At 40.8% G+C, this 27732-nt stretch overlaps 1 protein-coding gene across 1 annotated transcript in view; it reads right to left on the reverse strand.

Annotated features, from left to right (window-relative positions):
• Window positions 1–5215: 5215 nt before the first annotated feature.
• KIT (KIT proto-oncogene, receptor tyrosine kinase) overlaps window positions 5216–27732 on the reverse strand; it is an 83776-nt gene continuing 61259 nt past the window's right edge. The window contains exons 8-21 of the mRNA XM_060011744.1: window positions 20523–20637; window positions 18675–18868; window positions 17388–17494; window positions 17167–17293; window positions 16785–16889; window positions 16169–16279; window positions 14773–14923; window positions 12814–12905; window positions 12155–12282; window positions 10958–11080; window positions 7377–7488; window positions 7163–7262; window positions 6709–6814; window positions 5216–5584 (exon numbers count right to left, since the gene is read on the reverse strand). Coding sequence (XP_059867727.1) covers window positions 5456–5584; window positions 6709–6814; window positions 7163–7262; window positions 7377–7488; window positions 10958–11080; window positions 12155–12282; window positions 12814–12905; window positions 14773–14923; window positions 16169–16279; window positions 16785–16889; window positions 17167–17293; window positions 17388–17494; window positions 18675–18868; window positions 20523–20637 — 1700 coding nt within the window. The 3' untranslated portion in view covers window positions 5216–5455. The remainder of the gene's footprint in view (window positions 5585–6708; window positions 6815–7162; window positions 7263–7376; window positions 7489–10957; window positions 11081–12154; window positions 12283–12813; window positions 12906–14772; window positions 14924–16168; window positions 16280–16784; window positions 16890–17166; window positions 17294–17387; window positions 17495–18674; window positions 18869–20522; window positions 20638–27732) is intronic.

A 27732-nucleotide genomic window follows, 5' to 3' on the forward strand; every position in this document is an offset into this window, starting at 1 on the left:
ATGCAATGAATTGGAATCCTACATGGAGAACTGAAACAGGATGGGCAGAGGCAATTTTAAAAGGGCTAAGGATTTGCCAGCATCAGTAAAAAAACACCAATGCATAGATTCAGAGTCCAAAGAATCTCGAATAAGATAAATAGAAAGAAATTCGAGCTTAGATATATAATAGTGAAACCAAAGACAGAATGTTAGAAGCAGTAAAGAAAAAAAAGATAACGATCTTCAAAAGAACAATAGACTGACCTGGCTTCTCAACAACAATGGAAACCAGAAGAAAGCATGGAAATAAGCATGCTGAAGTTGCCAACCTTGAGTTTTATATCCAGTGAATATATCTTTCAAGAATGACGGTGAAGTAATTTAGACAGCAAAAACAAGATTTCCCACCTACAGACCTTCACTAAAATAAAGTTCCTCCTCTGTGTTTTACAATCACTTTAACTCATTTCTTCCACATGCTAGACCTTGACTATTCCCAAAATCTAGACAAGGGTTATTAGATTTAGCAAACAAAATACAGGACACCCAGTTAAATTTGAGTTTCAGATAAACAACAAATACATCTTTAGCATCTATGTGTCGCCAGTATTGTATGGGACATTTAACTGGGTGTCCTCTGTTTTATCTGGCAACACTAGTATATACAAGGGGAGAAATGTTAGAGACAGAATTGGAATCGTCTGTTTGTAGGTGATGGCCACATCCCAGGGATGAGATGAAACAGACTAGGGCTTGATGGGAGATGTCAGATGAAAAGACATGAAGGGCCAGACTCTGTGCAACTCTGACCTTTGAAGGGGTGATGGAGGAAAACAGAGAGGAGGAGAACCAGTGAGGGCAGGCCAGGGGGCAAGTTCCAAGGAGAAGCATAAAACTTCATTCATTCAACAAGTATTGAGTGTCTGCTACAGACCAGGTACTATTCTAAATAATGAAATAATTGAAAAGAGTGCTCTGAAATCGGCACAATGAAACGTAGTGATCATTTAAGGGTTACGGGTAAGTCTCTCCTTAGGCTACCTCCAATTGCGAAGTACAGGCTTCCTGGAGAAAGCTGAGACTTCGATGCCAGCATGGGAAGACCAGGTACTTGCCACCACGGAGGTGCAGAGACTTCACATACCACTAAGCAAACTTGGGCAAGTCTTTACCTCCTGCAAACTCGTGAGCAATTTAACCTCTGGAGTGTCTAATTTTAACAAGTGAATGATAACCAGAGAAACTAGTGACCCACCACATATAGGTATTTTACGTTAATTAATTTTAACACTGACTATAGTATCGGTGGGGAGCAGATAACACAAAAAATCAAAATAATTACAGTACCAGGCAGAATAGATTGATAAGAGCAATAAAAATGATGGGTACCAAATGTCATGGGGATTCAAAGGCAACTTCCAATTGAGTTTATTTCCCTGGTCTTGAAGGGTGGGGGGCTTGTTGGGAGAGAAGAGACAACAACATAAAGTCAGAATGGATGGAAGCAGAAGAGTGGGGCATATTTATGAGTCGAGGGTAACATGAGAGAAGCGTGGAGAGAAGGCTGGAGCAAGAATAGAGAGCCTCGAATTCCTGGCTAAAAAGTTGGGATTTTAATAAAACACAGAAAGCCCTATAGCAAAGTCAATTTTCACCAGCAAACTAGTATGGTACTGTTCGCATTTTAGAGAAAGACAACAGGTAGAAGCACATTTTTGACCGTAGAGTTCTATGCGGGGTAACCGGGAGCATCTTCTTCCTTCCTAACGAGCCTCATCAGCCAGGACAAAGGTCACCATTTTTTTATTTTTATTTTTTTTGCGGTACGCGGGCCTCTCACTGTCGTGGCCTCTCCCGCTGCAGAGCACAGACTCCGGACGCGCAGGCTCAGCGGCCATGGCTCAAGGGCCCAGCCGCTCCGCGGCATGTGGGATCTTCCCGGACCGGGGCACGAACCCGTGTCCCCTGCATCGGCAGGCGGACTCTCAACCACTGCGCCACCAGGGAAGCCCAAAAGTCACCATTTTTGAATGCTATTTATGTAATAGGCATATGAACAAGGTGGTCTGACAGCTTCATTTTAGTACATTGAGGCAGTTACCACGGTTTTGGAAAATGAGATTTCAGGAGTTCATCTGCTCAATGTCACAGAGCAATAAGGGGTCGAGACAAGGCTGGCACCTTTGAACCCAGTGAGAGACTGGACACCAAGCATCTACTTTGTGATTAAAAGCTGGGCCAGTGAAGGTGACAGCTACATTAATAATATAAGGGCCAGGGATTGCTTCTAACTCTTGATTACACACACATGAGAAAGTCTAAATGACAATGAAACCATTCATAAAGGATTTCTTTGTTTTGTGGTCAATTAGCATTCATTCCTGTCAGTAATAATATAATGGAAAAACGCTTGACTGAGTTGTGGGTCTGTTTTTCATTGATTATTGATGTTTCTGGCCACACCATTCCCTCCTGATTTTAAAAGGATTCTTCTTCATTACAGTTCACCGTTCACCCCTTTTCCCTCTCCTTCCAGGAGTTACTTCTGCAGATGTAGATGCCATGTCAAAAAAGAAAATAAAACTGATGGTGTTTTGTGTGCTTAACTCATTTTTAATAGGATTTTGTGGTTCGGGGTGATTCTTTGTTTTAAGCTGGAGTAACACTCAGGCTCTATGCAGGTTCCAATGGTCTGGACAGTCCCTGCTGATCACAAAGGTTGCTCCAGCCAAAGGACAGTACCAAATTAAAAGGCACAAGTCACCTCCCTCCAAGCAAGTGATAGAACTTCATTTTGTTCCAGAAGCAAGTGAGAATGAAGATGAAAGGGTGGAACATGGACATGTCAGAAGGGATGTTAAAAATCCAAGCCAACAAGAATACAAACCACGTTCTTGGGATTCCTCATGTCAACCTTGTGAATTACTTTACTGTTCATATTAATTTTTAGACAATCTCTTTTAGGAAGAAACATTGCCAGTTATATTAGATTGAACCACATAAAATTGCTGCTAACCAGGATGGTCATTTCACATGAGTCAACCTAATAATCATCACAGCACTGTGCAGTCATCTCAATGTGTTCTACATTTATTTCTCAATTTAATGGAGACCTTGGGCTGTAGAGAGAAAATGAGAAAATACAGCACATACAAATTCTTAACAGATGTCTGTTGAATCTTTAAGTATATAAATCCTAGCAATCTGGTAGCCTCGCGTGTATCTTACGCATCCTAGGTACAAACCATTCTAATGTCAGGGTGAATGCACTTTAACACTTTCAAGTTTAATTTCCCTGAGTCTGAAATAATTAAAAATTCCACTTGATTTATATATTTACACTTTTATTAGAATTCTTCAGAACTGTGAACAATTGGACAACATATCAGAGAAAAAACGTAGAACATCAACATCCTTTAAACTTGCACCGCTTACATATTTACACATAAAGTTACTTACTGTATATATAAAAAATATTTTCAAGGACTCATGGGCTTGGGAATATTCAAAAGACATTATTGCTACATTTCAATATTTACCAAAAAAAGCCACAAAATAATTTCAAACATTAAGCCACTGCCAAAGAAACATGGGATGTAAAAAAAAAAAGAAAAAAATTATAAAAATATAAACTTTCAAGAATATCCAAGACAAAACTCTCAGTGAAGTGCCCCTGAAGTACCTAGACATCTACAATTAACAACCATTTTTCTTACTATAATCAAAGTCAATAGAAACACAAAGGAAATTTTCAAAGTATGGCAAACAGCGACAACTTCTTACGTGACAACAAAACGCCCCAACCTGTTACCTTTGGAAAGGTGCGAGAGCATAGAACTCCAGTGCAAATGGTTACTTCCAGATAAATGGCCACAGTTCTCTAAATGAAAGCTAAGAGACCTAGGAGGAGAAAACCGTGAGGGCAGCATACCTGAATCTCACGAGACAACACACAAACCTTGCCATGTACCCATGGATCTCTTCCAGTTGGGTAGGAAAAAAAAAGGTAAACTCTAACAGTAATATCCAGGCTACAGCCTAAAGTGTAAAATTTAAATCTGTTTCAGTGGGAAAGTAGCATTAATAAGGTCTAAGGAACAGGTAGAGTATGTTGAGTATAAATAACAGAGTGCCTTAAGTGCAGGTGGATTGCAAATCAACAGGTCCTTAAGCACTGCACTTCCTATATGCCTCTATGTAAGCTTTGGTAAGCTTCTCTACACAGCTAGGTGGAGTGGAACAAGAGCTGTGCTGAAGAAAGCCAAGCGACTTCTTGGGTACTGAAGGACCCTCTTGGGCTCAAGGCAAGACTACTCCCAAAATATTTGTCTACAAGCATACACACGCGCGCACGCACACATACATACTTATATAGATACTGGCCCAGTGTCTAGGACATGTCTGTGATGGAGGCTGAATCTGAAGTTTATTTCCGGCTACAGAAGAATCCAACTGAGACAGTACTGTTTTGTCACTTCTGCCGGAGTCATGCAGTAAATCGGTCACTTTCTCAAACGGCATCAAATCCACTGAACACAATGCCATTCTGAAGCCGGTCAGCTTGTTCTGGACAATCTCTAGAGCAAGTTCATCGGCTACAAAGGAGATCTCTGTTAAGACTGTGCTTGGCAATTATGTGTTTTCTTTAAAAAAGAAAAAAAAAAAAGCACTAACGGTTTCCTTCAAACTTGTCTGGCTCTTCAGCTATCCCTACACACAGCAGACTCAAGCCAGAATCGTATCCAGAAACTACATCGTGTGGGTTTCCCCCCTCAAATATGTGAATCTGTACAATTTACAGATGAGTATATACAAAATGCAGGCTGGGGAGGCCTTCTCTCCAATTCAGCTCCCTAATTGTGAACTCTATTTAGAAAACAGGTCAGGACCACAAAGGCTCACACCCAGCAGTCTTTATTCGTGCCTGGAAAGCATTTTTCCAAGGCCTACGTCTCACTCCCAGCATGAAATACTAGATTTCTTGAGCCCAGATACTCATAGGCTTCTGCCCTTTGAATAACATTCTATTTTCCACATCAAGGGATGAGCTTTCGGTTTCTAATCCTGCCGCATCATCGTATCATTACGGATGGTTATGAGGAATGAAGGTGACTACTGCCATGTATTCAAATAAACTATCAACTATACTTTTCAGGCAGAAATTGGAGAAGCCCTGGGAAGGACTCAGGGTGTCTATAGCCCATCCCACCCACCCTTTCTCCAAGTCTGAAGTTATTCCGTTAACGGGGGCTAGCTTGCTATTGGGAACATATGCAGCTCAATGGTAGCGGATGACAGAAATCATCGGCCACTAAAGTATGCTCATAAAGACAGGAGTACAGTGGGGTGTCCATTACCCTGGAGGAGGATTCGAGTCGAAGGAAAACAAAATAACCATTATGAAAACCAAAAGAATGGGGGCCGTTCTTGTCGGGGAGCCCCCCAACACCGACCCCCAGATGTGCATTCTGTTTCAGACGTCTTCGTGGACAAGCAGAGGCTGCGTGGAGGATGTGCTGCTGCCCACCGAGTTGATCCGCACGGAACGGTCCACCGAGGGGGTCTCCCGATGGGGGCTGCAGTTCGCTAAGTTGGAATAAATCTGAGGAAAACAAGTCCGCAGTTAATACACCAGCCCCCATAACGAGCACAGCAACAAAGGGGCACGTCTGCAGCCTCAGAATCACAACTTATGAAGACTCCTAAAGCCAGAAGGTTTACAAGACCTTACAGCCAAGAACCAAATCATATTGACCAAAGACAAGCTTTGTTCTATCCCTCATTTTCCCCAAGGTCTGACTACCTAAGAAGTGATGGTGCAAAATGTGCTTTTCTGCTGGGACACATCTGGGAAAGAGAATGATCTAACTTTTATAAAAGGTGTATAAATCTCTACAGCCAACTCCAATCCAAAGGCCGATGTCAGTCACTAAGAAACCGGTGGTCCTTCCGGGGGTCTTCCATTGAGAACCGGGCTCTTGGGTGTGAAATGCTGTTTAATTCAAAATGTGCTTTGACACCCGGAAGAGCAAGCTTCAACCCAAAAGTATCAGTGGTATATGCTGAAGAAAAGACAGTTCTAAACACACAAACCAGAAAAAAAGCAGGTTAAAAAAAATCTGAGTCAAAGTAAGGATCACTCATTCTTCCTTAAAAGCCAAACAAATGACGGATTTGAGTTTTGATTTCCCCCCTCCTCAAATCACTGGGAGGGATCTCCCAACTTCAAACAACGTCTTCATTCTCTATGGCTTGTGGCCATGACAGCTATCTGCCACATTCTGGCTATGCTTTCTTGAGCAGAAGGTTTATTTTACTGCAGCAACAAGCTGTCTTTTCTCTGATTTTATTCTAGTGCACATCACCCCAACCCTCCAAAGGCTGAATAGCCTGACACGTGAGGCAGAGCGCATGCCGACCCCATGACCAGCACTTGGGGTGGAAGAGGAAATGTGGCAAGTCCTTATGGAAACATCTATGTCCACACTTCTGAGTGCCAAGCCCTCTACTCTTTCACCTCCTTATTTCATAGCCCTTGGCCCAGAATGGAGGGGTTGGGTAAAAAGAAACTGTTTCCATTGCTTTACTTTCCTACCCAAAGCCCAATTTACAGCCCAAGCCAAGGAGAGAAGGGGTGGGTAGCTTAGTCCTCACCCCCAGAGCCTGAGAAGGACACGCTTGGAACCAAGAGAGCAGAGGTCCTTTGCCCGGCTAGAGTGTACTCACGTGATTGGTGCTCTCTGAAATCTGCTTCTCGATCAGCTGCACAATCTGCTTAAATGTCGGCCTTTTCAGGGGATCAGCATCCCAGCAAGTCTTCATGATGTCATACCTGCAAAATGAGGGCCATTTATCACTCCTCAATGCCCTTAACTGGTCCTCAGGTGTATGCCATGCAGCAATTTCAAAAATAATTCCAGGGCTACGCAACTGGACATAGTGAATGACATGGGCATAAAATAAAACTGTGTCTATGAGATGCTGCCAAACTTTCTGTATATTTGGTGACAAGAATTATGAAAATCAGCTACAGAAACGACCTTTGACCAAGATGTCATAAAAAAGGAACCAAGCGACATTTTAAACTGTGCTAGTGAAAACCCTCAACATCTGAGCTTGTCTTTAAAAAGGAAAATAAAAGGGGAAACATTATCTGAAGGAAGAATGTCCGGGCCCTTACATTTCCGCAGGTGCGTGCTCAGGGCTGAGCATTCGGAAACCTTCCTTGATCATCTTGTAGAATTTAGAATCGACTGGCATTCCAGGGTAGGGGCTGCTTCCTGAGGCACAAACAGTTTGCAATCAGTGTAACAATACGCAAGCAGGACGCTGACAACACCTTAAAGAAGATGCTCTAAGTCTGATCAAGGAGGCTTTGGCAAGGCTCGTTTTACCTAAAGAGAACAGCTCCCACAGAAAAATCCCATAGGACCAGACATCACTTTCAAACGTGTACACACAGTTGAAAATGCTCTCTGGTGCCATCCACTTCACAGGTAGCCGAGCCTGCAATGGAAGCATAACAGAGTCAACAATGTTAATTATGAAGCTCAAAAAAAAAAAACAAAAAAAAAACGGAACAGAATATATTCCTATAAATGTTGCTTCTGCTGAGAGGTGGAGGTGAGAACTTGACGGGCATCTCACGAAGGCCTTCCACCCACATAACCTCAGATGACCCCGACTGCCTCTGAAATAGGTGGATCACAAGTACAGCTGACCCTTGAACAACGAGGGTTTGAACTGCATGGGTCCACTTACACATGAATATGTCTCAATAATAAATTCTACACGGTCTGCGGTGAGTCGAATCCAAGAATGCAGAGGAACCGTGGATACGGAGGGCTGGCTCTAATTTATACTGAGATTCGTCCCTGCATTGTTCAACTGTATACTATCCCCATTTTCAAGATGGGGACATTGAGTCTGTACAGTGTGGTGGATAGGAGCACAGACAGTCAGACACAGATACATGGGTTCTAACCCTGGCTCCACCACTGGCCTTGTGTAACACAGAGGTTAGTTACCACTGAATGTTATTTACCCTTTTCCCTTGATAGAAACATGGCCTCCCACGGTAAGGACTGCATGGCCCAGCTCCTTCCCAGCTGCGTGCAGCCATGTGGCTCAGTTTTGGCCACTAAGGTATATAAGTGTTGTGTGACAGCTTTAGGAGAACTTCCTTAAAATGAAGCTGGCATGTGCCCTGTGGCCTTTTCCTTCTTGTCTCTTCTGGATGTGTTGGCTGGCTCTCTCATGGCCATATCATGGACCATGAAGATAAGGGCTACACCAAGGATGGTAAAAAAAAAAAAAAAAAGAAACAAAGGTGGAGGAATTCGCTCCCCCTAGTACATCATGGAACCTCCATACCAGGCCCGGCCTGCTACTCCTATATTTGTTTTACTTTTTTGGGGGTGTTCTGTTATATGCAACCAGAACTATCCCTTACTAATACAGTGGGAAAGTCACTTATGCATCTATAATTAAGCCTCAGGATATTCTTCTGTAAAGCAAAAATAATACTTCAGATTCCATGAGTTGTCTTGGGGGTTAAATGAGATAATATGGGTACCAGTGCTTAGCTGGGTACTGCTGACTCACTAGCGTCTGAAAACTTGCCCTGTACAAGCAAGCACGTGATAGAGAGTAGCGGATATGCTGACTATGACTATTCCAATGTGGTGAGTGGCAGATTTGGGGTTGAAATTCAATGGCCGAACTTCACATCCTGAACTCCTCCTGCTAACCTCGAGCCAAACTTTCCGTGACTAGTCCTCTTAGAGACATTTCTGAATTCCTGGATCTTAATTTACCGTAAAAAGCTAAATCAATCCTTCGCTTAATCCATTTAGGATTGAAAACTGGGAAGACAATTTTTTCTGGTCTTAAAGTTATTTTAGTCAGTAGGAAAAAAAAAATGCTTTCCAGTATCCCCTCCCAGATTTTATGCTAAAACTCTTATAGAGGCCCTTAACCTGAGATTTACAATGTGTCTTGAATTCAGGAGCTTGTGAACTTGGAAGGGAAAAAATTACATTCTTGTGTTGACTAACTAAAGTTGAGCATTTCCTTAAATTATAAATTCAGGCAATAAAGCACCAGGTCTTAGCAGTACCTGTGACTTTGTCACCAACAGTAACATAGATACCTTCACATTACAGTTTTATATTCATCACTTAGACATTACAGTAGTTGTTAGACCCACAGTTAGAACATGTTATTCTGTGTAACAAAGAAGCACGTGTAATGAATATCACAGAGGTACTTTTTAATATTTTAATAACTTCATTTCCATTTAATGGCTTTTCTCAGTATCCTATGTATTTTATGCATTTAAAACAGTGTTCTGACAAGGGATCCACAGCTGTCACCAGACTATGATAGGGGCCACAGCACAAAAACGACCAAGAACGTGTGTGAAGAACTTTCAGAGAAACTGACACAACGAGGAGGTCTCAAATGACTATGATGTAAATTTGGGGCCAATAACATGTTGTGTGAGTTTCCCTGCTTTTAATTTTGTCCCATTAGGTCTCCTTACCCAGTAGCCTGGTGAAGGGTGATATCTGTGACTGGTTAGTAGAACTGGCTTAGCTGGAGTCCACAATCTGAAGCCTGGTGGGACCTAACCACCTGACCCATCCTTGTTAATTCCAACTAACGTCACGAGCCAAGAATGGGCTATTAAGAAGCTGCAGCATAACCACTGTCATGATTACTTAGATTCTAAATAAGACATCTAGCCATAATAATAAGTGCCTCATATAAGTATTAGCCACAGTGTGCCTGGCACTATTCTAAATACCCTACTATGTATATTAACTCATTTAATCCTCACAACAACTTCACGAGGCAGGTGACAGTATTATTACCAAAAGGAAAAAAACGAAGGTTCAGAGGTGCTGGGGTAATCCTTGCCAAATATCACACAACCACTAAATGATAGAACCAGGTTCGAACTCAGCAAGACTGGGTCCAGAACCCAGTAGCCTTCTGTCAATACTCAAAGGCCTGGATAGAGAACCACCTTTCATTCTTCCTTCCAATAGTGTACCAGGACGGAGAGGACTTGGTGTTATTAACACTCCTAGCCTTAGGGAGTTACTAGAAACGCATGCTATCATCAGGAAGTAAATCCAGGAACATTTCTGCAAAGCAACAAGTCTAGTACAGCCCACCCACAGAGATGCCATAGTGATGGAGAAGGAAATATTACATCATTATAAGGCACACAAGAGCTACCTCCAGGAACAGCTCTGGACCATAGGTATGGGCCTAGGAAAATAGATACAGAAGAATATATGTTCAAGACTATTCGCTTCCCATACTAATGGGATATTCCTCAGGAAATCATAGGCTCCGGTTTCAGCCTCTACTGACCCGTGTCATCTCAGACAAATATCACGAAAATACACTGTTTTTAGTTTCTCCAACTTTTAAAATGTGAAGACTTGCATTCTAATGCCAAGGGTTTGTCCTGATGATACAATGAAAACTGGCAATGAAAGCACTTTGAAATAAAATCACTATGTTCCGTAAGCCAATTATTCCTTATGAATGTCTTTAATAAGCTCTTGATTATAAGATTCAACATTCTATATACCTAACTCTGGACATTATCTTAGACTTAACATTATCTTTTTCACATAGCATGTCAATCTCAAAATAAAATTCTCCTGCTGTGACCTTCAGGTCCACATTTGTTTCACTTGAACAAAATCAAGTTCATTGCTATTCTCAGGCTATAATGAAAATTAAGGCTATTTCTGTTTCCTTCACATGCTCCATAATTACACAATTAGAATTAGGAATTCTATTATCGGAATTTTGCTAAAGTACACTTAATTTGACTGCTAAAATGCATGGTACCGCAAAGGTAGGATTTGCATTATGAAAATCCTAAAAAGCAATACTTAAGAAAACTTGAAACAAAAATCCTTCACTGGACTGTCAAGAGAGAGTGGGTACTCACATTTCCTTTGACCACATAATTAGAATCATTCTTGATGTCTCTGGCTAGACCAAAATCACAAATCTTTGTGATTCGACCATGAGTAAGGAGGATATTTCTGGCTGCCAGGTCTCTATGAATACACTATTAGGAGAGTGGGAGACAAAAGAAAACCATTTACATTTATTTTAAACTTTTAAAGAGTGAAAGCTATGTTTAATACTAGAATGCTGCTCATGTCATACAGTGCCAATACTTTTGCTTTACGTTTAAACTATTCAGTGCACCAAAAATAAATATCTAGATTACACTTTGAATGATGTTCAAATTTGTGTTTCACATTGTTAGGACCTTAATTACTATAATCACTTTCAAAACCAACTTGAATAAATGCTTCTTTTTTTCCTTAGGACTACTTTCATTCATAGGAAAATACATTATAAATAGTCCCATCATTTTTTTAAACGGAAAACTCATTTTACATGCTTCTCTTTGAATGTCCTTTTAAAGAGTTTCTAAAATGTCTACAACTTCAATCTGATACCTCCTAAGGACAAAGGGAAGAGGCTCTTTATCTCAGCCATCCTATATCCTCTTTGAGTTTGGTAATTGTTTGGAAATGTCACCAATGATAACTTAAGGGTAGGTTCTGTAACCTCATTCTATTCTGCTTGTCCCATTTCCTAAGGAATTCCTCTCACCCTTCCGGAGACCATGTTCCTTGTTTTGGTTCCATCATTCTCTTCCCACCCCCAACCTTCTGATCAAATGTTTATCGCTCTCTCTTGATTCCTTACTCCCCTGCACTTTGTAAACCATACATGCAATATTTGAGGTCTAACTTCAAAAAGACCCAAGTATATGCTTCACCGAGCACTGCAACTACATGAGGTACCCCCTCCTTTGGCTGATCAAATAATTCTCTCTTTATTTTCTAAGAGCAGCTCCTATATCCTAAAAGCCAAGTTTTAAATGAATTCATTGCATATAAAAAATATATTCATAGAAAGCTTATTTAGACAAGCTTGCACTTTAAAGCTTACAAATGAGAACATGAATTCCGAAGAGACAGCAGTTAGAACATGAAGAAACTGTATTTCCTCTGCTTTTGGTTACCACATTTCAAATGACACTCTGCCTTCTAACTATGGCTCTAAAATGCCCCTTGGGGGCCATGGGGGCAAGGAGAGGACTCTTCTGAGAATCACCCTCACTTACATTCTTCGAGGCGAGGAATGCCATGCCCTTTGCCACCTGGTAAGAAAAGCTCAGCAAGTCCTCCAGGTCTAGGGCCAACTCATCATCTTCCATGATGGCAGGAGTCACGTCTCTTTCTATGTATGAACCTGGTAGGAGGAGAAGGGATTTTCCTAGCAATTAAAACCTTCAAGTAAGGACAGTAAAAGACAGTGACAACAATACCTCCAAGGGCTGGTAATCAAGGAACTGATGTTGAACTTGCAGGCAAATCACCTCCCCAATGTTAAGGACAGGTAGGTACTGAATCACAAAGCTAATATTCCCAATCCTGGGCTAAGTTACAAAATCTTCAGGGAACAAGAACAGTGGATGAATACAAAAGTCTCATATTTTTTATATGCAAAATATGTATTTGATATATTTTGATATGCATGTTATCATATATGCAGTAAAATGCTCAGATACAATAACACACGCTCTGACCCCAAATATCCACTTGCAACCCTTAACTGCCATTGACCACTGGCATTGCCACTGGATCCCGTGGCAATGGATCCTAGGCCATTGGATCCTATCCTAAAGGAGAACCGGTCACTACAGGAATGGTGTTAGATTCCACAGTGGTATGACAAACCCTCTGTCAATGAAGTTGTTTTTATTGCTTGATAGGTACCCACCTATTCTCGAAGATCTCCTTTTGTCTGCCTTGGTTGGTACAACATAAGAAACTCCGGGTTTCATGTCCATGTACTCGTTAGTACTATCACCACTGGGAGAGATGAAACATGCATCAAATCATGATTAAATAAAATGGGAAATGGGGGAGCACACAAGGGCCAGGCTCTATCTCCCCATCCCTTTTTGAACATAAGAGGCTGCTTTTATTTAAAGAAAGCATTGCCAAGTTTCAATAAGGAAAATCTTGTTCAGTAAGATACGAGTTTTTAATATTCAACATTCGGGTCCAATCCCCGGGAATTAGATGGCCGTTTTTGTGTTCAATTGTAGATGGAACTCAGGTCAGAAATTTCCCATCTCTTGACGCCAGGGATTTAATGAGAAGCAGAGAACCAAAAGCATTATCCCACATTACTTCAAACTCTCTAAATCAGCCTCGAGAGAGACAAGATGAAAGAGACAAAGAACCAGAGCTTCTGAGATGTGTTATTAGTGGGGGAAGACAGAGATCACTAACATATAGCAACTGATGGAAGAAGGGTTAAAAAAACCAAGTTTGGTTCAGATAAACACCAATAATTTGGATGATTTTCTGAACCATCTGGACCTCTTGAATCTGCAACATTTGGCTGGAGAGTCTTCAAGATTTCTAGTACTTCCTGCTTCTGATTAGCATAGAAACACCATGACAACAATCTCCTTCAGAGTGTGCTGGTGGTTCCAATCCCATATGGGATCCCAAAGCACAGAAAACACTACACAGGACTGAACAATTTAGGCCATTACTTCAGAAAGTTAAAAAATATACAAGGGGCCAAGGTTTTAGAAATAAGGCAAAGTGGCTCATTTATTCATATAAAGAGGATGTGCACTAGAGAAACTAACAAAAGATGGTTTGGTTTATACTGTATTTTACTTCCACTTGTCACTACTCAAAGTTTACAGGATTGAAAAAAAAATTAAAAAGCTTCACCTAGGATTTAAAACTTTAGCCAGAGGTATAGAAAAACACTTTAGGAGGTAACCGCCTATCAACAATATTTACCAAGGTTTCCTTGAGGGCCTGGGGTTAAGTTTAGGAGACAAGTCTTGCCTTCTCAAAATGTAGGGGATATAGCAAATAAAAAGGAAAGAGGAAACCCACCACACAACTGCAGAAATATAAAGTATAAGGGATTAGGCACAATTACTAGGATTTCTGTTGGGCAGGGTGATCTAGGAAATCTTAAATGGCAGATCTTAACAACACTTGGAAAGAAAAGGCAAGACGCGGCACAGAATTCTATTCTGGTTGTAAACTACACCGATTCTCCTTAAAGGAACTTGAAGCCCTTGACACATCATTCAAGTTCAGAATGGTATCAAGGATGAAAGAGATGAAAATAAGGCACAAGTTTTTAAAATGTGCTGGAGCAGTTGTGCCTTTGAGAGCATGAGTTAAGAAAAGAAAGGGTAAGGTATACAGAAATAATTCAGAGGTGGATGGAGAGAAACCTATGTGCAGAGAGCTGTCTGGAGCTCTTTGCCATTCTGTTAAAGGTTTTAAAGGAATTTACGGTGACAATTTGGCAGCCCTTCCCACTTTCCCTATAAACAGTGTCTCACTGTAAAGACGCATACAGTACCCGGCTCAACAGTATAAAGAGAATGACACCAAGAACAGAACGATGAGAAGAGAAATAGGTACAGAATTCACTCAATTGAACAGAACTAAAGCTTAGAAAAACACTAAAGATGCATTTTTAAGAATCAACAGAAATTTAAGTTCAACACTATTTCAAGCCTTAAAAACACCATTTGAACTTTCTAAACCGTTCATCACATTTAAATGATTTACTAATTCTGATTTTGTACCTCCAAGTACCTCAGGTTCACTTTTTTAAAGAATCAACCTTGATTGTAAACCCTCAGACTCCATGAACTGCTTGTCAACAGCTATTTATGTAAATCAGTCTTACCAGGAAGACTCCTTTGAATGGAGAAGGTTTTTATAAAGCGCCGCTTCTGCGTGATCTTCCTGCTTGGAGCAAATAAATGAATCACGCTTTCTTCTCAAAAAATTCAGAAGATCACCGTAGCAACAATATTCTGTAATGACCAGGGTAGGCCCTACGAGCATTTAAGAAAAGGTTAGAAAAAGGTGAGATATACAGACCATCCAGCCTCCCATAAAAATACCCAAGGGTGATCACGGCCATTCACACTCAGGTTCAAGGCTAAGCCTACTTAGTACAAGTACGATCCTATCTATTAACATTGCTTAGCAAAAAGCAGCAGAGTAACCTTTTTACCTGAATTTTTAAGTGATCAGGGGCCAGGCATGACTGCTGGTTTTAGACAAGAGTTATAGCTTTCACTGTTATATTATTATCAAGCCTGCTATTTGAAACCTTTGATTCACTTCTGTTTACAGTGGGGGCTCCATGCCTCTTGGTAACGTTATTATGGAAATGATGATGAGCACACACACACACACACACACACACACAAAACTGTGGCATAATAGGAAAACCAACCACCAGAACCACCAGCTGAGACGAGGAGGTGGGGGAAACCCTGAAATGACAGGGCATCGCCTGTGTTCCAGGGCCTATCTGTCGAACTTTTTTTTTTTTTTTTGGTGTTGTGCACGCCTAAAGAACTGTAGTTCTGAAGTTAACAGGCAACTAATTAACTCGGGCAGAAATCTCTCAGGAACAATTGGTGATGTGGTGAAGCAACATTTATGGGGGCTGTTTTGAGAAATTATATAACCCTGTCAACTTGACAGTGGGTCTCTCCAGACCTTGAGGAATGGCTCATTTTACACATCTTTGTTCCTTCTGACCAAAATGCCTTCTGGCAACATCCCAGAAAGCCTTGATGAGAGGACTAATGACTGCTTCCGAATTGGAAATTTCTTTTTTATAGAAGTGAAATGTTTGCTCATTTGGTGTATATTTGAGGGCTGGAAGGCTTAGAGGACTATTTTTAATGACGGTATGTATATGAACATTAACCCTTTAGTGGCTAAATGTCATCCAGCAAAATATAAAAGCTCACAAGGTAAAAGAAAAGCTTTCTGGAGGAGATGAGACATTCTCGAGGTATTCAAGAGGTCAATGTCGGTGAGACATACACGACTGTAACTAGGGTATGTCCTGGGCTGTCCTGCCCCATGATGATAAAACCTGAAATATACATTTTTAAAGTACAATAGCTTGGGTGGTGGGGTGCAGGAATCCAGCAAGAAGTTAGCCGCCTGGGTCAAAATCTTGCAAGGAGCTTAATCAAGCATTGTCAAAAACCATATCAAAATCTCCCATCTTTTGATAATTTGACCCATAACAAGAGTCAGGTTGGCCACGGCCTTACCTCCAATGGTGCACGCTCCAAGAAGATTCACAATATTCACATGATTACCGAGGTAGCTTAAGACTTTGAGTTCAGACATTAGGGCTTCGCGTTCCGTTAAATGGGCACTTGCTAAAATTAGAAACATCTTATTTTAGCAAAAAACAAATCTGGAGGGGGGGGGCTTGGGATGAACTGGGAGATTGGGATTAACACGTATACACTAATATGTATAAAATAGATAACTAGGGCTTCCCTGGTGGCGCAGTGGTTGAGAGTCCGCCTGCTGATGCAGGGGACACGGGTTCGTGCCCCGGTCCGGGAAGATCCCACATGCCGCGGAGCGGCTGGGCCCGTGAGCCATGGCCGCTGAGCCTGCGCGTCCGGAGCCTGTGCTCCGCAACGGGAGAGGCCACAACAGTGAGAGGCCCGCGTACCGCAAAAAAAAAAAAAAAGATAACTAATGAGAACCTGCTTATAGCACAGGGAACTCTACTTCTCTTTGCTATATGGTAGAAACTAACGCAACGTTGTAAAACAACTATATCCCCCCAAAAAAACCCAAAAAACAAAGCCCAAAAAAAGACAAATCTGGGACACTGGTGGTGAGCACGCACAGTAGCCTGCGGGAACTTACGTTTGAGCATCTTCACAGCAACAGTCATGGCTGCATCTGACTTAATTAGGCCGTATGCAGTGGCCTCAACAACTTTCCCGAAGGCGCCGGCACCCAAGGTTTTCCCTATAGAAAAGAAGACAAGGAAGTAAGTGGCAATGGTGTGGTGGGACTGAAGGACTATTTGTGTCATTTCAAAACCAATAAAGGATTTGGGACAAATTTGTCCAGATACACTTCCTTAAAGTGCGCTTGATGCCAAATCTATCAAAGGTGGTGACATCTCACAAAAAAGACTTATTGTTTCAGGTGGAATAAAATAAAGGAAGCTACTGGGGTTCCCTAAAGTCACTGTTATGTGTACACAGAAAGGTTATGTGGAAAGACCCTGTTGCATACTGACCAAAACTCAGCCTGTTTCTGGGAAACTCCCATTTGTGATCATAAGGAAGTTGCGTTGGGTCTATGTAAACATAATTGTTTCCATTTATCTCCTCAACAACCTTCCACTGTACTTCATACATGGGTTTCTGGTGGAGGGAGAAAGGGAAAGAGGCATCATCTTTTAATGGTTAATGGTTCAGCCATTACAGCGTTCAAGGCAGAGAACAAATAAATGGTTACCTGCAAATATTTGTATGTAAGAATCATCACGATGATACACATCATACCAGCTGCGATCACAAAACCAATCAGCAAAGGCGTGAACAGGGTATGGGCATGGATTTGTTCTAAAATGAAGGAGGAACGTGGAATCACAACCTGTTAGTGGGGTCGGATCTTCACCACGACCACCTTGCCCCCAACTCGCCCACCTCCCACCTTACTGCCCATCACGGCAGAAGTCAAACCAGTTGCATCTGAGCTCCTGGCTTTGATTATTATCATACTCTTGTTATTCAAAGGAATCTTTTAAAATAACAGCTTTAAACCAGACGACTGTGGAAAAGAAGTTGCGATTTCCATAGCACAAGAATAACGTTACGCTGTTTGTCAGTGAAAAGCGACATCTCAGTGAACTTTGCACTTCAAATTCCTGCCTTGAACTTTAAAGTGTTTCCTTTATGGATATCTTATAGTTTCTTCTTTATGTTTTCCTGACTTTCCAAATTTTCTACACTGAACATTGAGCTTCTTTCACAACCGAGAAAAACACTTTTAAAGTGTTCTTTTCACTGCACTCCCTGAAAAAAAACCTATGATGAAGAACAATGTAAGATTCTTCCCCTCGTTACTCAAAAACTGAACAAACACCACTTTCTGGCACTCATCTTTGCCAGCTCAAGAAACAAAAACCGAGCCCTAAGAATGTAGGTGTCTAGTTCCTTTGTCTTCTGACTTCATACCAATTCATCAATTCGTCCACATGCATGGTTCAACTTGTTAGGAGAGCTGGTCACTCATCAATCAAATTTTCAAGATGGTAAAGAAATAGCTCACTAACATGATTCCATAAAAGGTAATGTTAACTTTGTGATATGGTGTCTGGCAATCTGTTAAAATAACTGATTTTAAGTCACAACTTAAATAATTTTTCATTGAATTTAAATCTTTAAATTGTCCCAATTCTGTTTCTGTTTGGATATAAAGTAAGTCTAGTTCTCCTATTTTCTGTCTCTACCCCTTCCTAATGGAAACCGCTGGAAATACACCATTAATTTTATACAGATACATATGCACACACATACATACGTGCACGCACGCATAAAATACATATAGTACATGGTTACTGCACACATTTTATTAACAAACTAGCACAGGATGAAACTGAGTAAGTTTGATGACAATCAAACGTGCAATGTGACTATTACCAGAAATGACATGGCCAGGGATGGAATGGACTTAAAATCATGATGGACATGGCAGGCCGAGCCTAAACATCCCCTTAAATTGGATTAAAAAGAAATATACCTTTGCTGTTACCTTTAAATGCAAAGTTAAAATAGGCAGAACTCTTGCCCACATCGTTGTAAGCCCTGCACTCCACCGTGCCATTGTGCTTAAAGGCGCTGTCGTCAATGGAGCTGTAAACCACTAGTTTTCCAAAAGGTGACACAGATGAGTTTTGGATCTGCACATCCACTGGCCCAACAGGGACAGAACATCTAGCGGGAAAAAAACAGCAGTGCGGACTTACTCTAGGAAAAAGAATCAATCGATCAAACACATTGGATGTGGCATACTTTTAAAACTAAGTCAGAGGTTTGTAATCAGACATTTCCTTTTACAACTGAAGAGTGTGATGACGGATGAGCACGTCTGTGGCACCGTGAAAAAGAAAAGCGCTTGGAAAAGAAGAAAGAGGTTTCAGAGTGAGATGTGGGTTCGAAATCTGGACTCAAACACCTATTCTGTTGACTTCCGACTAGTACTTAAACCCTCCAAGACTCAGTTCCTACAGCTGCAAACTTGGGGTGGTAATACCCATCTTGGAGGGTTATCGAAAGGATCAGAGATGAATTCAATAAGACGGTTGGTTCATATCCTGGCACACAGTAGCCTTTTATAAATAAATGGTGAAAGAACGTATGAAGGATTGAAAAGGAAGAGCGTGGAGGAGGAAAGCAGTAAAGTCTATGAGGATGAAGACAGGGCCAGCTGCCAAACACCAGACGTGAGGACCCTACGGCTCGAGGTACGATCATGCCGCTGGGCTGGACTCCAGGTGGCAAAGACTCAGATGACCCTATTTTAAATTATCCCCCCCATATGCCTGGCAATTTTCTATCCCTTACCTTGCTCTTTACTTTCCCCCTTTAGCACTTAACACCTGCATATGGTAGTTATTTATTTCATCTTCTGCCCATCTCTGCCCATTAGAATATAAACTCACAAATGGGACTCAGGTGTTTTGTTCACTAGACCCATGTCTGGCCTAGAGGTGGAACTCCATAAATATTTGCTCAACAGATGTCTAAAACTACTGTGGTTGCTTTCCCTGTGGGCATACTTTCCAGGGGTCTTGAACCCCCTATTATTCCCCAAAGAAAATACTCCACTAAAACTCAGCTGAGAACAACAATCCTATGTAACCTCTTCCAACTTGGTGTTGATAAAAAAGGTCTATTCCGTGAAAAATGAAATTTCTATTATTATCCTGACTATTTAAATGATCGTGACGTTACACTGGCCTGAGTGTAAAATAGCATTTGATGGATAAAAACAGCAATGCTGACCCCATTTTCATCTCCAGGTAATATGAAAGGACAGTTTAAGGTTTAAGTGTGGATTGTGAGGGAGAGGAAGTACAATGCCAGATGTGCTCTGCTCAGGGCCTGGGCACCTCAATCAAGGAGAAAACCTTTTTAAAACACATAGCTCCCAAACGCCGCATGTATGTGGTAATTGTGCGATCATTACTTTTTGGTAACTTGGCAATTAACTTCCGAGGTAATTTTTTTCATGATAACTACAGCCACATTTCCCACATATATTACCTCCTGTGTATAGATTGGAAATCTAATTACTCTGTCCTGGAAAATTGCTTTATCTACCTGCAGGGTGGAAATTGCATGATAAATCCAAGAAGATAACCACCAAAATAGAGAAGTCATTCAGTAATCATGTTTCAGCAAACAAAATTCATGTCTACCAAGAAAAATATAGCAATTATGTCCTTTAAAAAGCCACATGGATAGAAAAAAAATTAATCAAAACAAAGTTTGGTTTTTTTTAAAATCTGAAAACGTATTTGAAACTCAAGCGAATTGCAGTCCTTTCCTTATGCATGTTAAGTAGTACCCAAAATAATCATCTCACCTCTGCTCGGTTCCTGGACAAAAATACCAATCAATGGTGGGCTCTGGGAATCCTGCTGCTACACACTGCAGCATGCCATTCATGAGCCTGTCACGAGTCAGGATTTCTGGCTTTGCTGCAGGGAGAGAGAAGTGGCCTTATGTCAGACTGCTGGAAAACCTCACCAAGGCTCACTCCACTATTTCTGAATCCTCAAAAACTTTCTCGAGGCCGAAGGGGACCCCGAGGAGCATGTTGTTCAAAGGGGAGAATCTGAACCAGTGAGTGGAAGGCACAGGGAAGGCAGATGTGAGGGTCTGACCAAGAAAGGCTTTCCCGGTTAGAGCTGCCCAGTCCACATGTGGACTGTCCATCCTACGGATGCCGGGGTCTCCGAGATCTCCCTGTCCCGGGGATGGCTGAGGTCGCAGGACCACCGGGCAGGGTTTCTGTTTCCAGTGAGGGGGAACCTGAAAGACGGCATCTAATCAGGATTCTAGGATTCCCAACTATCTTAAAGGTGGGAATCCGGTTTAAAGGTTTCCTGCCATCAGGATTTCAAATTATTGAAACTTTCATAGGAATTTCAAGTTATTGCAGGAACTAGAATACTTCCCCTTTTTTTTGGGCGTGGGTGTGGTGCAGATAAGGAGCTGAATCACCCTTTTACAGAGAAGTCAAAACATAAGAGTAAAACCCAATATGGGCTTTTAACTCCAAACTTTTATTTCAAATACAAAACAGGAACAGAAAATGAGAAGAGGAAACCAGCTCAAGAGTTTTATTTATACATATGTCTAAACCTGAGTATAATCACTGAAAAAGTAAACTGTATCATCAGCAGGAATGCTCTAATTTGACATTTCTGTGTAACTATAATAATCAACTGATGTTCAATCAAGGGTGCCCTAAAGCACTGCAAATTCTTGAGATTATTTCTAAAGTGAACGGAAGATGAATTTACATACAGTTGTTCTACTGGTAATATATCTGAAGGATTCTAACCCTTTGAGAATGAGTAAGCTCCACTGTGAGCACCTGATGGCAGGGATGGTGACGTGCTCATCCTGCATCCCCGGTACAGCATCGCATGTGCCGACGCCAAGCACGAGCACAGAGCTACAGGCGGCGGCGTGCGGCAGACAGACCTGCACCCCAGCTCTGACACTTAGAGGTTCTCTGCCTTCCACCAAGTCTCCTTGGGTGTCCAGTGGGGAATAACAAGAGTACCCATTTCATAGGGATGCTGTGATAACTAAATGAGATGGCGCACACAAAGAACCAAGAATGATTCACAGAGGCGAAACAATAAATGTATTAATTACTAATTTATTAGTTATTCAGTTACTCTTTTCTATTCAGAGTACCCACCCTCCTCGGTTAATCAAGTTTGCTACCAATTAGGTTAACTGTATTTGCCACTCTAAATATTCTCTTCAATATCTAAAAACTGCTTCAAGATACGCATGATAACGTGTGTGTTTTAACCCGATGCATTGGGAATTTGACATTGATTATGTTGCAACTGACAGGAAAAATATACATGGTCAGAGGAAAAGACTGACAGATCAGAAGCTTATTTCCTCGAAGGAAGGAAATAAGCTGATAAATGACATCTTTGTAGAACGACCTCTCAGCACCTCACCTCCTTGCAGGCAAATGGCTTGGCAGGGATCAGAGTGTCTGCATGCATGGCACACCCACCTGTCATTCAACCTGGCCCTGCTGATGCGCAGGCCATTTGGCTAATACACACAAAAGAGCAACAATCCACAAGCAGTCTCAAGGTAGGGGCATCCTTGAGAGTTTGGATCCAATGCCAGCTTTCACAAATAGAGCAAGAAGACAAGCCATCGTCTTGCGAAAGCATCCATCTGGCAAGTTTCATTTAATTATCATGGGCAACTGTGTGATCGGGCTGAAAAGTAGGACGTAACACAGAAAGCAGCGGAACTTTAGGAGAATGCTATTTGCTGAAGACTGCAGGCACCATACGGCAGGTCTCTCTGGACTCAATTCAAGTGTCATCTTCTTTTCCAAGCCGTCCTCAACTCTCCAAAGCCAAGTTGGTCAGTCTCGCCTCCCTACTCCTGAAGCCCTTTAGAGCACCTGACGCGCTTATACAATATCCTGGTGTGTCCCCTCCTCCGTCAGACTGTATGTTCTCAAGGGCAAGGACCATGTCTCACTGACTGTACCTCTGACTCCTAGCAGAGTCTGACCTATGGCAGACATACAGTAAGAGCTGTTGAATGATTAAGTCCCCCCAGAGGCACAAGTCCCTCATACTCCAAAGGAATTCAATTAGAGTCACAAAAAGGGACCTGGAAGAACAGCCTAATGGTGATTTTCCTGTGTAGCGGCAGGATTTACACTATGTTTTCAACAGTGGGCCAATGACATAAGAAATCCACACATATACCTGGCTGTGTGATTTTTTTTTTTGCATACTGAGATTAATGATGAGAGGGGAAGGTCTACACATAGACAGTAAAGATAACTGGATAGGACTCAAATGGGAATCAAGTTCATAAGACAGATCTCCTCATACCAACCTTCCTTTTGTCACTCATTCTTCCTAACGCTACATGATGGATTTTTAGTGGAATTAAATATTACTCAGTACGGGGGAAAGGGCTGAAAGGATGCCTGATGACGTTCACAGTGGTTATCTCTGAGTAGCAGGGTTATGGATAGTTTCTATTTCATTCTTTTGACTTTGTTTCTAAATTTTTTTTCTTTTTTGACAGTGAACACATAGCTAATAACAAACCTATAAGACATTTTTTAATTAAAAAAAAATTGGAACAGCTGAAAATTACATAATCAATTGCATTTAGCTTTGGTTACAAGATCCAAGCCTTCTAGCATGACACCTGGTAGCAGTTATACAATGGCCAGGGCTGGCAAAAGGCACAGTCAGGCTGACCTACTTGTTCCTGTGTGCTGGTTAATTAGGCAGATGTTTAAGCTACTATTCCAACCTAATCTAAGGCTAACAGAGCAGCTTTTGTCCTGTTGGACCTTAGGCTGGCAAACCAAGCTCAGAGGGCTCCTCAAACTTCAGTGTGCATTTGAAGCATGAGGAGATGAGGTTAAAATGCACGTTCCTGGGCCCCATTTCCAGAGATTTAATAAGTTGAGCATCTGACCAAGCAAAGGGCTTTTTTAGAGAATCTTCAAGCGACCCTATCAGGGCTGGGACTAGAGTGAGGCAAGAAGAGCACCTAAGGCGAGGAATTTAAGAAGCTTCTCACCCTCTAGGTCTTGCAAATACAGGTTGGCACCCTGAGCGAGCACCTCCTTAAATTTGGCAACCTAGGCATCTCTCCTGCCTCATCCTAATTCCAGCCCTGTCCCTAATGTTGGTGACAAGAGACCTCATTGTGAAAAGGCTAAATTACATGAGTCCAGTTTGGGCTGTACACGGCAAGTTGCACTACAAAAAAATGTTTAATGCATAAAGAATGAGCTAGGTATAATTCTGATTCCTAAAAATGAAAATCTGGGCTCATCTGCATTTTGTAAGTGCCTCAACGCACCGTCTAAGGCATTAAATATACATTTTGCTTTTAAAGACACATAACTCCCTGCAATTCTCCAGGTTAAATCTGAGCTGTGTTTCCTTAGATATTCTGCAATCAGCAGTATACCAAATGACACATTCCTTAATTCCTCCCAAGTTGGAGGTTTAGATAAGCCTAAGAGGTGTATAAGCTACGTATTTCCCGTGGAGATAAAAATTAGCCTTGTCTCCTTTCAAAGCATTGTGGACCTCAGTCATCTGGCGTCTCCGACAACACTGATCAGCTCGTAGGCAGATTTCAGAGTGCTTATAACTCTTCTGAGAATTTATTGCTCATGCAATTAAAAATCCCAACCATTTCCTGACTTACCCCCCAGATATGTGATCTTACAAAATATTCCTTTTCACCAACATCGTGTCCATACGGAAGGCAAGAACAAATCGAATTTTAAAGAACACAGCACAGACAACAAGAGCTGGGGGGTGGGTGGGAGGAGGTGCACAGGTAACTGGTGGGGAAGCACTGAGTGTAGTTCTTGGCTCAACTTAACTACCTCCACCAACTCCTGCTACAAATGCGTATCTGCCCACACTCTCTAATCAGCAAAGAACACAGACTTAAGTGTCCATACAACAAAGGACAAACTGAAGAGGGATCTTACGGATGAGTATGTTTTTACAGTTGTAGGTCCCATGATATTTAATGGCAATACAGCAATGATTTGTAGCAATTTGTCACTATCATGGTTTGGGTCTGAGTCAAATCTACGTTCCTGCCATAATATCGTTATAATAAAGGAATTTAAATCAACTAAAATAGAAGTATTAAAAAACTCAGGTTAACTTTTACTTATGAAAGGAGTATCATACTTTTTTAATACTTGAAAAAAAAATCCCCAGAACAGATATTTTGAAAATACATTTTGGATACAAACAATCATATATAAAATGGATAAACAACAAGGTCCTATAAGGGAACTATATTCAATATCCTATAATAAACCATAATGGAAAAGAATATGAAAAAGAATATATGTACTATATATGTATGTACAACTCACAATCACTTTGCTGTACACCAGAAACACAACATTGTAAATCAACTATACTTCAATAAAAAAAAAATTAAAGAAAATACATTTTGTTTTATACATTCTTAAAGATATCCAGCAACTGGTGTATGGGTACTTTAATAGAAATTTGTTTAACAAACGAAACAAAACTTCAACTATAGTGTCCTACATCCAGTTCTGTTTAGCAGAGTGTCTATCATTAAAAAAAAAAATCATTCTCCTACTGAACTGATGTCCCAAATGAAAGGTATGCAAATTTTTAACGTAAAAGGTGAAACAGTAATATTTTACATTTTAGAGGCCATAGGTCTCTCACAAATACTCGATTCTGACACAAACATAACATGTAAGCAAATGTGCAAGGCTGTGTTCCAATAAGATTTTATTCATGCACACTGAAATTTGACTTTTATTTTCACATCTCACAAATCTTGGTTTGTTTTTTTTTTTCCAACCATTCCTACCACCCACCCGCCACCCCAAAGAAAGAAAGAAAGAAATTCTCAGCTTATAGGCCATTCAAAAACAGGATACTTGTCAAATCTGGCCAGAGGGCTATAGTTTGCCAATCCTTATTCTAAACAGCCATCAAAAAAGATCTCCCTATCCTGAAAGTTAGCTTTAAAAAAAATGATGAAACTACTTGGAGAAAGCCTTCCTCAGCCAGAATCACTGCGCCCAATTTACAGGAGCACCATCGCTAGGTGACCTAGACGGAGGGGGGATGTGTACACATATCACAGTGCAACCCTCCCTGCTGCCAAGGAGTGCAGGCATGTGATAAAGTGCTATTTTTCTACTCTGTAGGACTAGTGAATTCAATGTGCCACATAATTCAGAAGTGGAAGAGAAGGGTTACTGACACAATGCCCATGGAAAGATTATGTACCTATTCTTGGATTAATTTAAATCTCCACTACATTATAGATGACGCTGTATACATTTGTAACTGAAGGGGGCTAATCTGATGTAAGAACACATGTGGCTCAATTGGGAAGGAAATTTCCATAGAGCAGAAGTTCCACTAATATGAAAGGGACTACTCATGTTATTTTTACAAAAGTATATCCCAAGTCCAGGGTCAATTCTAGCTGAAGCTTACATGGTTCCAAACCTAAACCTCTTCTGCTTTTCCACCATAAACATGAAATAATGGCTAGACCACACCAACAAAGGGCCTAACGATCTAGATGGGTTACCTGTCTTCCAATTGGTTCAGCGTTTTAACAGATCTCCAAATTACCAAGAGACCCCACCAGACCAAGTTTCTAATGAGACATGAAAGAAAAATGATACCAACACATTTCCTAAATTTTTTCAAAATATAAGAGAATCAAACTCTGAAGTAGGTTGCCATGATATTCCTTTTTTCTTGCAATTTAAATGTCTATAGCAATTCTTGCATCCACAGAGATCCTCTTCATAAGAAGGAGATATTAAAGTGCCACATCAAAAACAACACTCATAACTCCCAAGCAATTTAAGAACAAAAACTCATTTCAAGTTCAGGAAAAGAAAATAAAAACAGACTTTAGATACTGTCAAGTATCTCAAATCACCTATAAAAAAATTAATGTAGAAAGATAAGAAACTATTTTTACATAGATTAACTACCCATACTAAGAAGATCTGAAAATTATTCCTTAATTTGGAACTGTCCTGCAAGCCAGCACAGTGTATCTTCCGTGACATATGTTCGAGACATAAGAGCATGAAAGATGACAGATGATAACCTTATCAACTTCCAGGCACTTAGCTGAGGTCGCTCATTTGAGATTAAACAAGATAATTATAAACTTTAAATAATCATTTGGTTGGTTTCTTTAAAAACTCAGTCACATCATTTCAGAGTCCCACCCTCACACACCACAATGTCTCAAAATGGTATCAGATACGGGTTAAAGAAATTATGAAATAGCCATGCAGTGAGATTACCAAAGCAATACTGTAGAAGAAATATTATGGTATGGAAGATTGCTTACAATGCATTCACTGCTCAGCACCAAAGCACACAAGGTTAGCAAAAGAACCTCATTCTTGTTCCACCCCCGCAAAAAAAAAAAAAAAAAAGTTTTAAAAATGGTCTGTAAAGATATATATGAGATATATTAGCACTGGTAATCCACAACATGTAAATAAACTTCAAAAGGTACAATTAAAACTTGTTCGATTCTTATTTTTGCCTATTTGTATTTTCAAGTTACCCCATCCTTCACATAACATTTTTATAATAAGAAAAAATTGTTTAAATCTAAAAACACATGTATACAAATGTTTGCACAAACCAGGCTACATTCTGGTTACTGTGGTAGCCTTACAGCAAACTCTCAAAAGCCAGTAAATAAATCAGAGAAAGGAGGTCTACTTAGCACTAGCTTTATTTAATGTTGAAGAATTCCAGTAATTTAGTATAGGAGTAGGTCTAATAGAATCCACCTAGTAGGAAAAAAGAAAAGAAAAAACAGAAAAACACTAAACAGCAAAGCTTCTCAAGTAAAACTTGATAAGTGTGTTAGCGGTAATTTAGCCTCTACCGCAAGTATGGTGTGGACACCCAAAGGTTTGGAAGGCCTTATCATCTTTAAAAAATGGAAACAGAAAGGCTAACAGGTTAAGAGGTAGGAAGACATTT

Source organism: Delphinus delphis, chromosome 5, assembly GCF_949987515.2.
Source record: "Delphinus delphis chromosome 5, mDelDel1.2, whole genome shotgun sequence".
Classification (NCBI taxonomy): domain Eukaryota; kingdom Metazoa; phylum Chordata; class Mammalia; order Artiodactyla; family Delphinidae; genus Delphinus; species Delphinus delphis.